At 41.4% G+C, this 21964-nt stretch overlaps 1 protein-coding gene across 6 annotated transcripts in view; it reads right to left on the bottom strand.

The window, feature by feature from the left end:
- LOC109887560 (protein FAM168A) overlaps positions 1 to 21964 on the bottom strand; it is a 96943-nt gene that overhangs the window by 12107 nt on the left and 62872 nt on the right. For 4 of the 6 annotated variants that reach the window (XM_031826797.1, XM_031826794.1, XM_031826796.1 and 1 more), the window contains 2 exons: positions 12066 to 12143; positions 9417 to 9542 (listed from right to left, as the gene is read on the bottom strand). In XM_031826797.1, coding sequence (XP_031682657.1) covers positions 9417 to 9542; positions 12066 to 12143 — 204 coding nt within the window. The remainder of the gene's footprint in view (positions 1 to 9416; positions 9543 to 12065; positions 12144 to 21964) is intronic. The other 2 variants (XM_031826798.1, XM_031826799.1) reach the window with 1 other exon arrangement.

The raw sequence follows: 21964 nt of genomic DNA, 5'->3' as shown, positions 1-21964 counted from the left end.
GTAGCCTTGTCCAAAATCATTAATAGCCTATCGAATGGAGAGAGAAGGGAATTTAGGCCTATCCTACGTTTATTAAAAGAGCTAGACACAAGATAGTTAACTTCTTGGTGACAGGGGGCAGTATTTTCATGTCCGGATGAAATGCATGCCCAAATTCAACTGCCTGCTACTCATCCCCAGAAGACAAGATATGCATAGTATTAGTAGATTTGGATAGAAAACATTCTGAAGTTTCTAAAACAGTTTGAATCATGTCTGAGTATAACAGAACTTATTTAGCAGGCGAAACCTAGAGGACAAACCATTCAGATATATTTTGAGGTCACTCTTTTCAATAAGTTTTCATTGGGACCTTCTTACAGTTCCTATCGCTTCCACTGGATGTCAACAGTCTTTATATAAATTTGTTGAGGTTATTCCTTTATGTAATGAAGAAGTACGGCCATCTTGAACGAGGGTCACTTGAAGTGTACTGTTAGATAGAGGTGCGTAACCAGAAAGCATGCTACAGTTTGTTTTCTTCCTGTATTGAACACAGATCATCCGGTCTTCAATTTTATCGATTATTTACGTAAAAAAAATACCTAAAGTTGTATTACAAAAGTAGTTTGAAATGTTTTGGCAAAGTTTACAGGCAACTTTTGAGATATTTTGTAGTCACGATGCGCAAGTTGGAACAGGTGTTTTTCTGGATCAAACGTGCCAAATAAATGGACATTTTGGATATATATCGACGGAATTAATCAAACAAAAGGACCATTTGTGATGTTTATGGGACATATTGGAGTGCCAACAAAAGAAGCTCGTCAAAGGTTAAGCATGTATTATATTTTTATTCTGCGTTTTGTGTCACGCCTGCAGGGTTTGATTAATGTTTCCTCTCTTTGTTTATGGAGGTGCTATCCTCAGATAATAGCATCGTTTGCTTTCACATATCCCAGAGAGGTTAAAATATTTTCTGCATATGCATTGTTCTTTCGAAGGCCAAACCCACCACCTGTAACTTATTTTGTACATGATGTTGCTGCTACCGTCTCTTATGACCGAAAAGAGCTTCTGGACATCAGAACAGCAATTTACTCACCTCGAATTGGACTAATCATTTTTCTTTAATGAGTCGGACGGGAAGGATATACCTCAAACACCCAAACAGGCCCTCATCCCAGTCATTCGCTGGAGAAAAACTGAGATTTCGTGGAAAGAGATTATGGTGCCTTGTACTGTTAGCTAACGTTCAATCGCTGGAAAATAAATGGGACGAACTGAAAGCACGTATATCCTACCAGCGGGACATTAAAAACCGTAATATCTTATGTTTCACAGAGTCGTGGCTGAAAGCCGACATCAATAACATACAACTGGCTGGTTATACACTATCGGCAGGATAGAACAGCAGCCTCTGGTAAGACACGGGGCAGGGGCCTGTGCATATTTGTAAACAACAGCTTGTGTACGATATCTAAGAAAGTCTAGAGGTTTTGCTCGTTTGAGGTAGTGTGGTCTACAGCTTATCATGAGATACAGATAAACTCTCTAGGCATCCACAACAAACTAACCTGGTCCAAGCTAGTGATGCACCGCTATGACATTATTGGCTGATACCGATATCCAATATTTTCCTTACCAAATAAACACAATACCGATAAAATATATTTTTTAATTTTAGCAGCCATTTAAGCAATCTAGTACAGTTAAATAGATAACACACACACACATTCACAGCGGTCTAAGGCACTACATCTCAGTGCAAGAGGCGTCACTACGGTCACCGTTTCGAATCCAGGCTGTATCACATCCGGCTGTGATTGGGAGTCCCGTAGGGGTGGTGCACAATTGGCCCAGCGTCGTCCGGGTTTGGCCAAGGTAGGCCGTCATTGTAAATAAGAATTTGTTTTTAACTGACTTGCCTTGTTAAATAAAAGGTTACACACACACACAACAAAAAGTTATTTTGTTGGCATTTACGTATGTCCCCATTACCAGTAAAACATAATCAAACCTATTTCTTTCACTTACTTGCTGTGCTGTTTCGTTGTTAATTTGTTCAGTCGTTTCATTCTCAACCAGGATGTCTCATACTATGGAACGCTGTTTGGGTCTTTGCCTGTCAAATAAGCTTGTTGACCAATCAGGACCTGAATATGACTGCACGTCACATAATAATTTAACGTGTTCATACAATTTTTTACGTAGTTATTACACATTGATTACATTAACATACGTATTTCAATTATCACAACTATTCATCAATACGTACGCTATGATGCTGCTAAAGTTGTCTTGCGCACCTACAGTGCTGGTCATAAAAAGCTCAAGGGTGAAAACAATGTTCTTCCACAAAAACATAGCAAAACGACAATCAGTTTCAGAAGCTATAGTTAGCGAACTAAACTCAGGACATCTTCAAGACCCTGTCTTTCAAAGATAATTCGTAAAATCCCAAAACGTCAGATCTTCATTGTAAAGGGTTTAAACACGGTTTCCCATGATTGTTCAATGAACCATGAACATGCACCTGTGGAACGATCACTAAGACACTAACAGCCTACAGACGGTAGGCAATTAACGTCACAGTTATGAAAACTTAGGACACTAAAGAGTCCTTTCTACTGACTCTGAAAAACACCAAAAGAAAGATGACCAGGGTCCCTGCTCATCTGCGTGACCGTGACTTAGGCATGCTGCAAGGAGGCATGAGGACTGCAGATGTGGCCAGGGCAATAAAGTGCAATGTCTGTACTGTGAGACGCCTAAGACAGAGCTACAAGGAGACAGGACGGACAGCTGACCGTCCTTGCAGTAGCAGACCACGTGTAACAACATGCACAGGGTCGGTACGTTCCGAACATCACACCTACGGGACAGGTACAGGATTGCAACAACAACTGCATGAGTTAAACCAAGAACGCACAATCCCTCCATCAGTGCTCAGACTGTCCACAATAGGCTGAGAGCCTCTGGACTGAGGGCTGTAGGCCTGTTTAAGGCAGGTCCTCACGAGACATCACCGGCAACAACGTCGCCTATGGGCACAAACCCATCGTCGCTGGACCAGACAGGACTGGCAAAAAGTGCTCTTCACTGACGAGTCGCGGTTTGTCACTAGAGGGGTGATGGTCGGATTTACGTTTATCGTTGAGGGAATGAGCGTTACACCGAGGCCTGGAGCGGGATCGATTTGGAGGTGGAGGGTCCGTCATGGTCTGGGGTGGTGTGTCACAGCATCATTGGACTGAGCTTGTTGTCATTGCAGGCAATCTCAACGCTGTGCGTTACAGAGAATACATTCTCCTCCCTTACATGGTACCCTTCCTGCAGGCTCATCCTGACATGACCCTCCAGCATGACAATGCCACCAGCCATACTGTTCGTTCTGTGCGTGATTTCCTGCGAGACGGGAATGTCAGTGTTCTGCCATGGCCAGCGAAGAGCCCGGATCTCAATCCCATTGAGCACATCTGGGACCTGTAGGATCTGAGTGTGAGGGCTAGAGCCATTCATGGCTAGAGCCATGCATGGATGTGTACAGCGCATTCGAAAAGTATTCAGACCCCTTCCATTTTACACATTTTTGTTACGTTACAGCTTTGTTTTTAAATCTCAATCTACACATAATAACCCATAATGACAAAGCGAAAACAGGTTAAAACATTTTGCAAATGTATTAAAAAAAATAAACAAATACCTTATTTACATAAGTATTCAGACCCATTGCTGAGACTCGAAATTGAGCTTAGGTGCATCCTGTTTCCATCGATCACGCTTGAGATGTTTCAACAACTTGATTGGAATCGACCTGTGTTAAATTCTATTGATTGGACATGATCTGTAAAGGCACACACCTGTCTATGTAAGGTTCCAAAGTTGACAGTGCATGTCAGAGCAAACACCAAGCCATGAGGTCGAAAGAATTGCCCATTGATCTTCGAGACAGGATTTTGTTAAGGCACAGATCTGGGGACGGGTACCAAGAAAATGTCTGCAGCATTGAAGGTCCCCAAGAACACAGTGGCCATCATCATTCTTAAATGGAAGAAGTTTGGAACCACTAAGACTCTTCCTAGAGCTGGCTGCCGGGACAAACTGAGAAATCTGGGAGAAGGGCCTTGGTCAGGGAGGTGACCAAGAAGTCGATGGTCACTCTGATAAAGCTCTGGAGTTCTTCTGTGGAGAGGTCAGAAACTTCCAGAAGGACAACCATCTCTGCAGCACTCCACCAATCAGACCTTTATGGTAGAGTGGCCAGACGAAAGCCACTCCTCAGTAACAGGCACATGACAGCCCTCTTGGAGTTTGCCAAAATGCACCTAAAGGACTCTCAGACCTTGAGAAACAAGATTCTCTGGTCTGATGAAACCAAGATTGAACTCTTTGGCCTGAATGCCAAGCGTCAAGTCTGGAGGAAACCATCTGGCACCTGGCACCATCTACAGTGAAGCATTGTGGTGGCAGCATCATGCTGTGGGGATGTTTTTCAGCGGCAGGGACTGGGAGACTAGTCAGGCTGAGGGAAAGATAAATGGAGCAAAGTACAGAGAGATCCTTGATGAAATCCTGAGTGCTCTCAAGCAGGTTATCAGACTGGGGTGAAGGTTCACCTTCCAACAGGACAACAACCCTAAGCACAAAGTCAAGACAATGCAAGAGTGGCTTCGGGACAAGTCTCTGAATGTCCTTGAGTGGCCCAGCCAGAGCCCGGACTTGAACCCAAACTGACATCTCTGGAGAGACCTGAAAATAGCTGTGCAGCAACACTCCCCATCCACCCTGATAGAACTTGAGAGGATCTGCAGAGAAGAATGGTAGAACCTGCCCAAATGTCATACACAAGAAGACTCAAGGCTTCAATCACAGCCAAAGGTGCTTCAACAAAGTACTAAGTAAACGGTCTAAATACTTATGTAAATGTGAAAAATATAATTATAAATACATTTGCAAAAAAAATTACAAAACTGTTTTTGGTTTGTCATTATGGGATATTGTGTGTAATTTGATGGGGGAAAAAACATTTAATTTGTTTTAGAATAAGGCTGTAACAAAACAAAATGTGGAAAAAGTTAAGGGTTTGTTATTGGCATGTCATGCCTAAGGATTTTAACCTTGCCAATGAAAAACATCTTTAGAGTAGTTGGCAATATCAGTGAGTTTTGTGATAAATGAGCCATCTGATTCAATGAATGATGAAGCAGAGTTTGTACTTTTGGCCAAAATGTAATTTAAGGTGCTCCAAAGCTTTTTAACTATCATTCTTCTTATCATGCATCTTTGTTTCATAGTAGTTTCTTCTTATTTTTGTTTAGTCACATGATTTCTCAATTTACAGCATGTTAGCCAATCGGCTGTGCAGCTAGACTTATTTGCCATTCCTTTTCCCTCATCAATCAACCATACAATGTTTCAATTCCTCATCAATCTACAGGGTTTTAACAGTTTTTACAGTAATTGCCTTAATAGGCGCATGCTTATTAGTAACTGGAATAAGCTATTTATTTTGTTAATGTGTCAACTGCAGCGTCTGGTTGCCCCTCGTTACACACCACAGATCTTCCACGTAGGAATCACTACAACACTTATTATATGACCTCTTATACACTATATTAGGCCCAGCCTTTGAAACTTTGGTTTTCCTAGATATGGCTACTATATAATGATCACTAAATCCAATGGATTTGGATACTGCTTTAGAGCAGATTTATGCAGCATTAGTGAAGATGTGATCAATACATGTGGATGATTTTATTCCTGGTAAATACCATGGTAGGTTGACTGATAGATAACCTGAACCAGGTTGCAGGCATGGTTACAGTTTGAAGCTTTTTCTTGAGTGAGCAGCCAGTCAATATTTAGATCACCCAGAAAATATACCTTTGTTGATACCACATATATTATCAAGCCTTTCACACATCTTATCCAGATACTAACTGTTAACACTTGGTGGTCTGTAGCAGCTTCCCACCAGAATGGGCTTTAGGTGAGGCAGGTGAACCTGTAGCCAATTACTTCAACAGCATTTGACATGAGATCCTCTCTAAGCTTTACAGGGTTGAGATCTGGTGACTGTGCCGGCCATGGTATATGGCTTACATATATTTCATGCTCATCAAACCATTCAGTGACCACCCGTGACCTGTGGATGGGGGCATTGTCAACCCTTGGGGGCATAGCCATGCTAGACAAAATAATGGTCTACCCAGCATTTTAATACATGACCCTAAGCATGATGGCATGTTAATTGCTTAATTAACTCAGGAACCACACCTGTGTGGAAGCACCTGCTTTCAATATACTTTGAATCCCTCATTTACTCAAGCGTTTCCATTATTTTGTCAGTTACCTTTGGCAAAAATATATCATTATACAATATACATATAAATGAATTAGTCCATTTGTAGTGAAAGCTTATCTAGACCTAACTTGGGAGATACAAGGTGACTACTCATCTTCTACCATTAACCCCTTTCAATGATACAAAATGATGAGGGCTCAAGACATGTAAATGATGTCATCCATGCATATAAGTGTATGAGGTTATCTAGTCCCTGGACCATGGAGTTGGTCATGCAGAACTACACTACCCACGAACACTTTCTGCTGAGTTTCTACCACAGAGGTAGATATAGGACTCGAGCCCAAAAGCCTGTTTTAGCATGGGCAGAGCCACTGAGTACTTTCACGATTTTGAAGTAGTCAACTGGCTGGGACTTCCTATGGGTTAACTTCTTATGGCTGGGGGCAGTATTGAGTAGCTTGGATGAATAAGGTGCCCAGAGTAAACTGTCTGCTCCTCAGTCCCAGTTGCTAATATATGCATATTATTAGTAGTATTGGATAGAAAACACTGACGTTTCTAAAACTGTTTGAATGATGTCTGTGAGTATAACCAGAACTCATATGGCAGGCAAAAACCTGAGAAAAAAAATCCAAACAGGAAGTGGGAAATCTGAGGCTTGTAGGTTTTCAACTCAGCCCCTATTAAAGATACAGTGGGATATTGGTTGTTGTACATCCTAAGGCTTCCAATAGATGTCAACAGTCTTTAGAAACTTGTTTGAGGCTTCTACTGTGAAGTGAGGCCGAATGAGAGGGGAATGAGTCAGAGGTCTGGCAGAGCGCCACACGCTGGTCACGTGCATTTCACATGAGAGGGAGCTGCGTTCCTTTGCTTTTCTACAGACATAGGAATTCTCCGGTTGGAGCGTTATTGAAGACTTATGATAAAAACATCCTAAAGATAGATTCTATACTTAGTTTGAAATGTTTCTACGACCTGTAATATAATTTTTCGTCCGACGTACGGCTGGACCTGAATGTGCGTTTGGATTTGTGCACTAAACACCCTAACAAAATAAGCTATTTGGACATAAATGATGGACACTATCGTACAAATCAAACATTTATTGTGGAACTGGGATTCCTGGGAGTGCATTCTGATGAAGATCAAAGGTAAGTGAATATTTATAATGTTATTTCTGATTTCTGTTGACTCCAACATGGAGGATATATTTATTTGTTTTCTGAGCGCCGTTCTCAGATTATTGCATGGTTTGCTGTTTCCGTAAAGCTTTTTTGAAATCTGACACAGCGGTTGCATTAAGAAGTATATCTCTAATTCCATTTATAACACTTGTATTTTCAGCAACATTTATGATGAGAATTTCTGTAAATTGATGTGGCTCTCTGCCAAATCACCGGATGTTTTTGGAACTACTGAACGTAACGCGCCAATGTAAACTCAGATTTTTTTTATATAAATATGAACTTTATCAAACAAAACATACATGTATTGTGTAACATGAAGTCCTAGGAGTGTCATCTGATGAAGATTATAAACGGTTAGTGATCAATTTTCTCTCTATTTGTTAGTTTTGTGACTCCTCTCTTTGGCTGGAAAAAATGGCTGTTTTTCTGTGGCTTGGCTCTGACCTAACAATCGTTTGTGGTGCTTTCGCTGTAAAGCCTATTTGAAATCGGACACTGTGGTGTGATTAACAACACGATTACCTTTAAAAAAGGTATAAGATAGTTGTATGTTTTAATTTAATTATGAGATTTCTGTTGTTTTGAATTTGGCACCCTGCACTTTCACTGACTGTTGTCATATCGATCCCGTTAGCGGGATTTCAGCCCTAAGAAGTTTTAAGGAAGGATCACATAATTCCATCCAGGTCCCCCTGAGGCATCAGCCAATGAATTATACTCCATAACTACAGGTGACAAGTAAATTGCCAACCTTGGCTTTATACTTGTTCAAACAACAGACTCTAGATGGCAGTGTGCACCCTTTGTTTGTTTGCCAACGCATAGCAGTAAAATAAAAATGTCTCAATGGCGTGCTGCCCGTGCTGTCACAGACGCCATAAAGGGACAGATATAATGATGTATTGTCTATCTAAGTCTATGGTTTCCATAGACTTGAAGCAGAACCAGCGGTATGAATGCCCAAAGTGTTTTTCATCATGAATCTTGTTCAGAAAACAGCTCTGCAGAGTGGTCACTAGCTGGCAAAGCCACAAAATCTGACTTTAAACCTAACCCGAATCACACTGCTAAACCTAATGCCTAACCATAAATGAAGAGCAAAAACATTATTTTTGCTTTCATTAATTTTTAACAATATATCAAATGTTGACTGTGCAGCTGGCCTTTCTAAGGGGAAATCCCTCAGTTCTTCCCCCAGGACAAGACTCATTACAATAAACCTCAACCTGCTGGGTTTGTTCGACATTGCAGCAGACATGATGCAGTTTTGGTCAATTGTGACTGACTGATCTACAAATAATAATTAGTAGTTATTGTGACGCACGGTAATTTCTATATTTATCAGTCGGTAGTCAACTGCAATGGTGAACATTTCACATGTTAGACAACTTAGCGATGACTAACTACACACAGAATGTTAACCAAAACAAATAATACTCAAAACACCCACAGGCACACACATAACTGTCCGTTCTGGTGGGTGATAGGACACGGATCATTACATTCATGTTAGGACACCACCAAATCACTTTCATGACTGAAACACACATTACCTATCCAACTGAAACATCGTTTCCCTATATGAGAAGAACGTTTGCTGCAGTATCCAGCATCCGTGTTTTATGATACAGCACAGCACAAAACCAAGCATGATGCCAACACACAGCCCCTTCCCCTAAGATGTCACTTGCCCATGTGATTTCACTCACTACCTCACATCTTTCTACGGCCTGTCCTACTCCAAACCTTTTCCTAACCCATTTCCCAACAGCTCAAAAACCCAGTCCAGCATTGAATGTACCCCAGCCATGCCAGCGTGTGCAACATGTGTGTACATACATCTGTGTGTGCGTACAAACGTGTGTGTGTGTCTGTGTGCATACATATAGGATTTGTGTTTGTGTGTGAGTGTGTAGAGTACATAGGGTCATATTTACTGAAAGCTGCGGCTGAGGCCTGGTACTGGCGGCCCTCTGAGCCTGCGTCCATGGCCAGGTCATAGGAGCCCTCTAGGGCCCCTGCAGCACCGGAGGCCTGGGGCCAGCCCTGCTTCACCAGCAGCACTGTCCCAGACACAGACACAGAGAGATTACACACACACACACGCTCACACACACATACAATAGAACACAGAGAGACACAGAAGACAGACATGGATAGATAGTAATAGAACACACACCGCATGCAAATGAACTCACACAAGCACTCACATAGAGAATACACACAGAGTAAACAGTACACATACAGTCACTAGAGAAAGTCTACACACCCCTTGCAGTCTTAACATTTTTCTGCCTTGAAATTATTATTATTTTTAAATGTAACATTATAATTTTCCTACCAATCTATAGAACTTACTCTACATTTTCAAAGTGAAAGAAAAATTATAAAATATTTTCTGGTATTGTAGTGGCAGCATCATGTTATTGGTATGTTTGTCATTGGAAGGAAACTGGAGAGTTTGTTAGGATCAAAATAAATATGAAAGGAGTAAACCCCAGATAAAAAGTTAGAGGAAAATCTGCCTCAGTCTTCGGAATACCTAACCCTGGGATTTTTCAGCGGGAAAATTACAAATGTTTATGCCAAAGTCACACCAGAATGGTGTCGAGTGTTCCTCAATGGTCGAGTCTCAGTCCTGACTTTAACCTGCTTGAAAATCAAAGATAATTTGAATGTTGCTGTGAATCAATGACTCCCAAACAAGTTTACTGAGCTTGAGCAATTTTGACAAAAACAATGGATATATGTTGACCTAAGAGTTTTGCAAAGTTTGTTGAATCGTATTCAAAATGATTTACAGCTGTAATGGCTGCCAAAGGTGCTTCCACCAAGTATTAACTCTGGGGTGTGAAGACATACGCAATCAATACATCTTTGTTTTATAATTTGTATTAATTAGGAAAATGTTGTATAATTTATATTTAACTTTGAAATGTGGAGTACCAACGTACATTGGTAGGAAAACATTTTCAAATACATTTTTAGATTACATTTTAAGGCAGCAAAATGTGAAGACTGTAGACTTTCACTAGAAACTTTATACACACACACAGTACAGAAATAGAGTACATACACAAAGTGTGCACACACAGAGAGTACACACACAGAGAGTACACATATACAGTAGAATACATAACGTTTCACACAATCAACACACACTCCTCTATTGCACAACTTGGGCTTAGTTTTGGACGTATTTTCTTGTGTTTCATGCCTAGTAAACATGACCCAACCCAGTAAAGGCAGTGCTGCACTGCACTGTCGACGACAACATGGCACAGCTGTCACAGCTCTTACTGACCTATTTCACTACACTCTTTGAAGCCCATCAAACCCACTGGAGCTCCAGGAGAAATGCAGTAAAACCACTACACATAACAAATATGGATCACCACCAACCACGACACAAACTACTAGCTACCACAGTTAGGGTCAATTCCATCTCAGTTCAGTCAATTCAGGAAGTAAACTGAAATTTCAGGTACATTTTTTTCTCATAGAGAACCATGGATGAAATTTGAATTCAAATGTACTTACTGAATTTAAAAGGAATTGACCCCAACCCTTGTATCTACACAACCCTTCCCTCTCCATGCACAGGGGTTGAGAGATGCATTACATTGGAACTATATTCATGTGTACTAGCTAGCACAAGGAGGTGATAGAGAGACCTGCTTCTAGACATCTCAATGATAAATAGTATTTCAGTATTTACGATAATAAAAAGCCAATTCAACCCCAGGTTATTTCAGTTTCACTAAGTGACAAACATCTCAAGCCATCATCTAACAACAAAGGGCAAACTTAACCAACAACCATACTAAGGCCTACATCTGAAAATCGTTTATCCAAATAAAACAGAAAATAAATGAGGAATTATCTTATTAACAATCTTTTTTGTGGCCATGGCCAACATGTACTCCCTATGACTTAACACACAGCACACACACACACACACACACTTTGGGAATCTGAACAGAACTTTCTAGAGCACTGTGTGGATGCAATATGAACAAAGCCTCTTTAGCAGCTCTACATAAGAGTACTCAAGGCATTGTGAAGGCTCTGGGGTGAAGTTTCCCGTAGGTACAGGTCTTGGATCAGCATCCCCTCACCTAATCTTAACCATTAGTGGGGAAAATGCCAAACTGATCCAAGATCAGTGTCTAGGGGCAAATTCACCTTTTCCTTCCACGTTCTGAGAAGGTGCCAAGATTAGACACATGACAATGTCTAGATCCCATTCCATGAATACTGTGAATCTGTGGATTGAGACGTTCTGGCGTGCTGCGGGAGTGCTGTGAGTGATGCACTCACGAACGGTGCATGCAGGTGTTCTTACCTTTGAATAGCATGCACCAGCAATCTCATTCATGTAGTGTGTGTTCTATTACGTGTGTATATTCTTACCTGCGGAGATAGAGTGGATTTCTAGTTTGATAAAACTGTGTGTGTGCAGGCTTGTCTGTGCTTATGTGCATGTCTGTGTGTGCTTGCAAGCATGTCTGTGTGTGCTTGCGCGGATGTGTGTTTCCACGGATGTGTGTTTCCGTGCATGTTCATGTGTGCATGTGTGTTCTTACCTTGGGGATAGCCTGGGCTGCCAGTCTGGTAGAGGTTGGGTGTGTAGGTAGGAGCCTGAGGATAACCTGCAGGATAGCCTGAGGACAGAGAACAGAAGCTATTTAGAACATCATCCACTGAGTGTGTGTGTGTGTGTGTGTGTGTGTGTGTGTGTGTGTGTGTGTGTGTGTAGCACGTGTGTGAGTGTGTATATGTACGTGAATGCACATTAGTATACAAGTGAATGTGTGTGTTGTGAGATGGAAGGACAAAGGGAGGACAGCAAAAAGACAGTGTTCCAGAGTGCCTGTGTGGAGGAGAAAAATCTGTTTATTACTCTATGGAGCCTCCATCTCCCCACATCCCTGTCACAGTGATTTACAGCTCTAAACCACCCTCCTGCACCGGATTCATAAAACATATGGATTGGGCAATGTAGTGGATGCAACCCATCCACGTATAATGCTCCAAAGTGGCTCAGTGGTCTAAGGCACTGCATCTCAGCGCTAGAGGCATCACTACAGACCCTGGTTCGATCCCAGGCTGTATCACAACCGACCGTGATCAGGAGTTCCATAGGGCGGTGCACAATTGGCCCAGCGTCGTTAGGGGAAGGTTTGGCCGGAGTAGGCCGTCATTGTAAAATAAGAATTTGTTCTTAACTGACTTGCCTAAGTATATAAAGGTTAAATTAAAAATACACACATTAAGAGAGTATTCAGGTCTGTTGGGTTTTTAGAAAATGAATTAGAATCTTGGCTTTTTCCACTTTCTTCTTATTCTAAAATTGATTAAATTGTTTTTTTATCATAAGCAAACTACACACAGTACCCCATAATGATAAAGCATACATTTTTTGCAAATGTATTAAAAAAACTGAAATATCACATTTACATAAGTATTCAGACCCTTTTACTCAGTACTTTGTTGAAGCCCCTTTGACAGCGATTACAGTAAAAATACTTCTTGGGTATGACGCTACAACATTTTTCATCAAGGATCTCTCTGTACTTTGCTCCGTTCATCTTTCCCTCGATTCTGACTGATCTCCCAGTCCCTGCCACTGAAAACATCCTCACAGCATGATGCTGCCACCACCATGCTTCACTGTAGGGAGGGTGCCAGGTTTCCTCCAGACGTGACGCTTGGAATTCAGGCCAACGAGTTCAATCTTGGTTTCATCAGACCAGAGAATCTTGTATCTCATGGTCTGAGAGTCCTTTAGGTGCCTCTTGGCAAACTCCAAGAGGGTTATCGTGTGCCTGTTACTGAGAAGTGGCTTCTGTTTGGCCACTCTAGCATAAAGGCATGATTGGTGGAGTGCTGCAGAGATGGTTGTCCTTCTGGAAGTTTCTAAACTTCTTCCATTTAAGAATGATGGAGGCCACTCTGTTCTTGGGGACCTTCAGTGCTGGGGATGAGCATGCGCATCTTCAATATGTACCCATTGTTCCTCAGTGCATTTAACTATATGTTATAAGTAAAAGCCTTGGGTAGCGAGTTAAAACCACCCTAAGACTTAGGAAGATGTAAACCTTTCCTTTTTATTCTCTGAATTTTATTCGCCCATATAAAAAAAGTCTTATGACCGAGTATACCTTTTTAAATAATGTCTTCGGTGGGGTAATTGGTAGCACAGAGAAAAAAATAAGAAAAAAAGTTTTATTCCATTTGAATTAGATCTGCTTTCATTTTGTTGAGTAATGGATTAAAGTTCTTTATATATGTGTTGTTTGTTGTCACTTACTAAGCTTTCTAAGTATTTCATATTTTTTTGTGGTCAACTTAAAGGGTTGCTGTAGATCGAGTTATTATTTTTCTCATTGCCATTATTTCTTAATTTTTTCCCCATGTTAATTTTATAACCTGAGGTTTTTTTGTATTCTGAAAATATTTTTTGCAAAGGGGACATTGAGTTTTCAGTATTGGTCAGGTATGTCAGGTGATGCAAATTAGTTTAGTTTAAATTCATGTTTACCAATACTGGTACCTGTTACGTTTGGGGTCTGTCTAATTTTCTGCAACTGGTTCAATACAGTACAAACAGGAGGGGAGACATCCCTGTCTTGTGCCGCTTTGTAAAGCAATATAATAATGTATTATTTGTGTATATTTTTGCTTTAGAACATTTATACAATATTTATTAATTTAGCTGGAAGTTGAAAACTTCAACGTTTTGAATAGAAAAGGCCATTCAAGACGATGTGAAGCCTTTTCTACATCAACAGCCATTATTGATAAATCTATATCCATTTTTTTTGCGTATTGTACGTCTTAAGAATCAGACCAGTTTTTTCAATTTTTGCCTAAAATGACATACCCAAATCTAACTGCCTGTAGCTCAGGACCTGAAGCAAGGATATGCATATTCTTGATGCCATTTGAAAGGAAACGCTTTGAAATTTGTGGAAATGTGAATGTAGGAGAATTAATGTAGGAGAATATAACACATTAGATCTGGTAAAAGCTAATACAAAGAAAAAATCCATGTGTTTCCTATTATTTATTTTTGTTTCAGAATCTTTGAATATCCAGAATCTTTGAATATCCATAATATAATATAGGAGTCTAGACATATTTGATCTTGGCCACGAGATGGCAGAGGTGTGTGTGCAAAGTTTCAGATTGATCCAATGAAGTGTTGCAACACTGCACAATATTTTCTATCAAGTCTGCCTAAAAATGGTCAATTTATACATTTAAGTACATAACTATAGAGAACATACAAAAATTATATGGTAATAAAAAATGTAAGTTTACACACTCCCAGAAATGTCATGCATAATGGATCATTAGCTTATACACTAACTTTCACACATCTAGATGGCCGGGAGGGGTGGGTGTGGAGCCAGAGACAGCAGGGCTTCAAACTGTAGAACCCAGTTCCCAAATTTTATCGAACAAAACTATGCTACATTTTATCTCTGGGACCCTCAGGATGACAAATCAGAGCAAGATTACTGAATGTAAGTACATTATTTACCTTCAGAGGTGAATGTATCAAACCAGTTGCCGTGATTAGTGTTTTGTTGTTGTGCACTCTATACAAACAACAAAATGGACAGTGCAGTTAGATTAACAATAATTTAAGCTTTCTGCCCAGATAAGACATGTCTATGTCCTGGAAAGTTTGCTGTTACTTACAATGTCATTCTAGTCACATTAGCGCACGTTAGCAACAACCATCCCGGTATAGGGACACACCGATCCTACGGAATCCCTAAGGAGGTTTAAACTGGAACATGTTCTTGTATTTGTTTGTACAGCAAGTGTCTATTTTTAATAAACCCAGTTTGATTAATATGTATCAAGTCTGGTAATATTTTTGCCATTCTATTGCTTATAAGCTTTGTTATTATTTTATTGTCACAATGAATTAAACTTATGGGTCTATAAATCAGCAAGGGACTCCAGATTTTCCTGGTTTGAATATAACTGAAATAACTGTTTGATACATGCAACTAGGGAGTACTGAATTAAGTGACGTATGTTGTCATGTGTAAATAAGGTGGCTACATTGTCACAAAATGTTGAATAGATTTCTATGAGAAAGCCATCCATTCCTGGTGCTTTTGTACAGGCAAATGTTTTAACCGTATCTAATATTTCATCCTGGGTGACCTGTATTTAATGATTATTTTTTTGTCTACTGATAGTTACTTCAGAGTTGTTAAGTCTAAGAAGGCTATAGGATCCATCCAACTGCGGTTTAATTCTGATTTATATAAATGTTCATAGAAACTTATTATCAGAAATTATCATTAATCTCATTGTTGTTTCTAATTACCTCTTTTGTATCTCTACAACCCACGCCTCGTCACATTTCTCCCGCCCACACACATCCACTCTCCCATTCATATACACAGACACATACCCACACATACACCCACTCACACCCTCTCGCCTACACACACGCACACACACAGAACAATTGACTTTTGTCTTGTTCGTCCACTCACCCACCCTGTATATGCATATCTGACTCGATAGACTACTTTCCTTTCGAGCAAATCTACTTTTTTAACAACAGATTTAGAGAGAATTTTAGATGTGTTTTTCTGGATATAGTTCAGCTGGCAGCTGCTCTCATTTGCGTCTCCAAGTTGTTCTTTGACTTTTCCTCTAAGGCAAGCCATGGCGTGCTGGGTTCGAGTCTCAGTTTCACTTTACTCACAGATTGGTTCACTGTTGTGAATACAGTGCCTTGCAAAAGTATTCATCCCCATTTGGTGTTTTTCCAATTTTGTTGCATTACAACCTGTAATTTAAATGGATTTTTATTTGGATTTCATGTAATGGACAGACACAAAATAGTCCAAATTGGTGAAGTGAAATGAAAAAAAGTATTTGTTTAAAAGAAAATCCAGAAAATAAAAAACTGAAAAGTGGTGCGTATATATGTATTCACCCCCTTTGCCATGAAGCCCCTAAAAAGATCTGGTGCAACCAATTACCTTCAGAAGTCACATAATTAGTTAAATAAAGTCCACCTGTGTGCAATCTAAGTGTCACATGATCTCAGTATATATACACACCAATTCTGACCAAGGAGCTCTCCAAACAGGTCAGGGACAAAGCTGTGGAGAAGTACAGATCAGGGTTGAGCTATAAAAAAATATCGGAAACTTTGAACATCCCACAGAGCACCATTAAATCCATTATTAAAAAGTGGAAAGGAGGGCATTAATCAGAGAGGCAACAAAGAGACCAAAGATAACCCTGAAGGAGCTGCAAAGCTCCACAGTGGAGATTGGAGTATCTGTCCATAGAACCACTTTATGCCGTACATTCCATAGAACTGGGACTTCCGGAAGAGTGTCAAGAAAAAAGCCATTGCTTAAAGAAAAAAATAAGTAAAAGGCAGGTGGGAGACTCCCCAAACATATGGAAGAAGGTACTCTGTTCAGATGAGACTAAAATGTAGCTTTTTGTCAATCAATGGAAACGCTATGTCTGTCGCAAACTCAACACCCCACCATCCCCACAGTGAAGCATGGTGGTGGCAGCATCATGCTGTGGGGATGTTTTCACTGGCAGGGACTGGGAAACTTGTCAGAATTTAAGGAATGATGGATGGCACTAAATACAGGGAAATTCTTGAGGGAAACCTGTTTCAGTCTTCAGGGGAATTGAGACTGGGACGGAGGTTCACCTTCCATCAGGACACTTGAGTGGTTTAATGGGAAACATTTAAATGTCTTGGAATGGTCTAGTCAAAGCCTAGACCTCAATCCAATTGAGAATCTGTGGTGTGACTTAAAGATTACTGTACACCAGCGGAACCCATCCAGCTGGAGCAGTTTTGCCTTGAAGAATAGGCAAAAATCTCAGTGGCTAGTTGTGCCAACCTTATAGAGAAATACCCCAAGAGACTTGCAGCTGTAATTGCTGCAAAAGGTGTCTCTACAAAGTATTGACTTTGGGGGGTGAATAGAATAGTTATGCACACTCAAGTTTTCAGTTTGTCTTATTCCTTGTTTGTTTGACAATAAAAACATATTTTTCATCTTCAATCATCTGGGTGTTTAATCAAATGATATAAAGACCCCCAAAACATCCATTTTAATTGCAGGTTGTAAGGCAACAAAATAGGAAAAATGCCAAGGGGTTGAATACAAAACTGAATTGGTCCACCCACACAGACAGCGTGGTGAAGGTGGTACAGCAGCGCCTCTTCAACCTCAGGAGGCTGAACAAATTTGGCTCGTCACCAAAAGCACTCAAACAGATGCACAATCGAGAGCATCCTGTCGGGCTGTATCACCGCCTGGTACGGCAACTGCTCCTCCCACAACCGTAAGGCTCTCCAGAGGGTCGTGAGGTCTGCACAACGCATCACCGGGGGCAAACTACCTGCCCTCCAGGACACCTACACCACCCGATGTCACAGGAAGGCCATAAAGATCATCAAGGACATCAACGATCCGAGCCACTGCCTGTTCACCCCGCTATCATCCAGAAGGCGAGGTCAGTACAGGTGCATCAAAGCTGGGACCGAGAGACTGAAAAACAGCTTCTATCTCAAGGCCATCAGACTGTTAAACAGCCACCACGAACATTGAGTGGCTGCTGCCAACATACTGACTCAACTCCAGCCACTTTAATAACGGAAAAATTGATGTAAAAAATATATCACTAGCCACTTTAAACAATGCCACTTTATATAATGTTTACATACCCTACATTACTCATATGTATATACTGTACTCGATACCATCTACTGCCTCTTGCCTATGCCGTTCTGTACCATCACTCATTCATATATCTTTATGTACATATTCTTCATCCCTTTACACTTGTGTGTATAAGGTAGTTGGTGTGAAATTGTTAGGTTAGATTACTCGTTGGTTATTACTGCATTGTCAGAACTAGAAGCACAAGCATTTCGCTACACTCGCATTAACATCTGCTAACCATGTGTATGTGACAAATAAAATTTGATTTGACTTTCGCAAGCCACTGTAACGGACCGCTCAATCTCTCCTGGTTACTTGGATATATATTCATCTATCGGTTTCTTCATATAACCACAATCTTGTCGGTACAAAAAGGAGCTACTCTCTCCCAATACGTCCTATCGAATTGAGATTGTTCTGAGGGCAAAAGGGGGTGCAACTTAATTTTTATTTTTTATTTCACCTTTATTTAACCAGGTAGGCTAGTTGAGAACAAGTTCTCATTTGCAACTGTGACCTGGCCAAGATAAAGCATAGCAGTGTGAACAGACAACACAGAGTTACACATGGAGTAAACAATTAACAAGTCAATAACACAGTAGGAAAAAAAGGGGGAGTCTATATACAATGTGTGCAAAAGGCATGAGGAGGTAGGCGAATAATTACAATTTTGCAGATTAACACTGGAGTGATAAATGATCAGATGGTCATGTACAGGTAGAGATATTGGTGTGCAAAAGAGCAGAAAAGTAAATAAATTAAAACAGTATGGTGATGAGGTAGGTGAAAATGGGTGGGCTATTTACCAATAGACTATGTACAGCTGCAGCGATCGGTTAGCTGCTCAGATAGCTGATGTTTGAAGTTGGTGAGGGAGATAAAAGTCTCCAACTTCAGCAATTTTTGCAATTCGTTCCAGTCACAGGCAGCAGAGTACTGGAACGAAAGGCGGCCAAATGAGGTGTTGGCTTTAGGGATGATCAGTGAGATACACCTGCTGGAGCGCGTGCTACGGATGGGTGTTGCCATCGTGACCAGTGAGCTGAGATAAGGCGGAGCTTTACCTAGCATGGACTTGTAGATGACCTGGAGCCAGTGGGTCTGGCGACGAATATGTAGCGAGGGCCAGCCGACTAGAGCATACAAGTCGCAGTGGTGGGTGGTATAAGGTGCTTTAGTGACAAAACGGATGATGTGATTTGGATTAATCCCCTCTACCACACGGAACCCCACTAATCTACTGACGGAACGCAAGAGGTGGCTAACAACAGACCTCCATCCTATGCTAGCTTGCTACCGATGCCCTGGCTAGCTGTCTAAATCACCAACCAACCTCTCCACTCACCGGACCCTTTTGATCACTCGACTAAGCATGCCTCTCCTTAATGTCAATATGTCTTGTCCATTTCTGTTCTGGTTAGTGTTTATTGGCTTATTTCACTGTAGAGCCTCTAGTCCTGCTCACTATACCTTATCCAACCTATTAGTTCCACCACCCACACATGCAATGACATCTCCTGGTTTCAACGATGTTTCTAGAGACAATATCTCTCTCTTCATCACTCAATACCTAGGTTTACCTCCACTGTATTCACATCCTACCATACATTTGTCTGTACATTATACCTTGATGCTATTTTATCGCCCCCAGAAACCTCCTTTTACTCTATGTTCCAGACGTTCTAGACGACCAATTCTCATAGCTTTTAGCCGTACCCTTATTCTACTCCTCCTATGTTCCTCTGGCGATGTAGAGGTGAATCCAGGCCCTGCAGTGCCTAGCTCCACTCCTATTCCCCAGGCGCTCTCTTTTGACGACTTCTGTAGCCGTAATAGCCTTGGTTTCATGCATGTTAACATTAGAAGCCTCCTCCCTAAGTTTGTTCTATTCACTGCTTTAGCACACTCTGCCAACCCGGATGTTCTAGCTGTGTCTGAATCCTGGCTTAGGAAGACCACCAAAAACTCAGACATTTTAATTCCAAACTACAACATTTTCAGACAAGATAGAACTGCCAAAGGGGGGGGTGTTGCAATCTACTGCAAAGATAGCCTGCAGAGTTCTGTCCTACTATCCAGGTCTGTACCCAAACAATTTGAACTTCTACTTAAAAAAATCCACCTCTCTAAAAACAAGTCTCTCACCGTTGCCGCCTGCTATAGACCACCCTCTGCCCCCAGCTGTGCTCTGGACACCATATGTGAACTGATTGCCCCCCATCTATCTTCAGAGTTCGTGCTGCTAGGCGACCTAAACTGGAACATGCTTAACACCCCAGCCATCCTACAATCTAAACTTGATGCCCTCAATCTCACACAAATTATCAATGAACCTACCAGGTACCTCCCCAAAACCTTAAACACGGGCACCCTCATAGATATCATCCTAACCAACTTCCCCTCTAAATACACCTCTGCTGTCTTCAACCAAGATCTCAGCGATCACTGCCTCATTGCCTGCATCCGTAATGGGTCAGCGGTCAAACGACCTCCACTCATCACTGTAAAACGCTCCCTGAAACACTTCTGCGAGCAGGCCTTTCTAATCGACCTGGCCGGGGTATCCTGGAAGGATATTGATCTCATCCCGTCAGTAGAGGATGCCTGGATATTTTTTTTAAATGCCTTCCTAACCATCTTAAATAAACATGCCCCATTCAAGAAATTTAGAACCAGGAACAGATATAGCCCTTGGTTCTCCCCAGACCTGACTGCCCTTAACCAACACAAAAACATCCTATGGCGTTCTGCGTTAGCATCGAACAGCCCCCGTGATATGCAGCTGTTCAGGGAAGCTAGAAATCATTATACACAGGCAGTTAGAAAAGCCAAGGCTAGCTTTTTCAAGCAGAAATTTGCTTCCTGCAACACTAACTCAAAAAAGTTCTGGGACACTGTAAAGTCCATGGAGAATAAGAACACCTCCTCCCAGCTGCCCACTGCACTGAAGATAGGAAACACTGTCACCACTGATAAATCCACGGCTGGCCATGCTTTCCACCTGGCTACTCCTACCCCGGACAACAGCACTGCACCCCCAACAGCAACTCGCCCAAGCCTTCCCCATTTCTCCTTCTCCCAAATCCATTCAGCTGATGTACTGAAAGAGCTGCAAAATCTGGACCCCTACAAATCAGCCGGGCTAGACAATCTGGACCCTTTCTTTCTAAAATTATCTGCCGAAATTGTTGCCACCCCTATTACTAGCCTGTTCAACCTCTCTTTCGTGTCGTCTGAGATTCCCAAAGATTGGAAAGCAGCTGCGGTCATCCCCCTCTTCAAAGGGGGGGACACTCTTGACCCAAACTGCTACAGACCTATATCTATCCTACCGTGCCTTTCTAAGGTCTTCGAAAGCCAAGTCAACAAACAGATTACCGACCATTTCGAATCTCACCATACCTTCTCTGCTATGCAATCTGGTTTCAGAGCTGGTCATGGGTGCACCTCAGCCACGCTCAAGGTCCTAAACGATATCTTAACCGCCATCGACAAGAAACATTACTGTGCAGCCGTATTCATTGATCTGGCCAAGGCTTTCGACTCTGTCAATCACCATATCCTCATCGGCAGACTCGACAGCCTTGGTTTCTCAAATGATTGCCTCACCTGGTTCACCAACTACTTCTCTGATAGAGTTCAGTGTGTCAAATCGGAGGGTCTGCTGTCCGGACCGCTGGCAGTCTATGGGGGTGCCACAGGGTTCAATTCTTGGACCGACTCTCTTCTCTGTATACATCAAT

Source organism: Oncorhynchus kisutch, linkage group LG6, assembly GCF_002021735.2.
Source record: "Oncorhynchus kisutch isolate 150728-3 linkage group LG6, Okis_V2, whole genome shotgun sequence".
Lineage (NCBI taxonomy): Eukaryota > Metazoa > Chordata > Actinopteri > Salmoniformes > Salmonidae > Oncorhynchus > Oncorhynchus kisutch.
The sequence above is the reverse complement of the archived record's forward strand: the minus strand, read 5'-3'. Positions and strand labels throughout refer to the sequence as shown.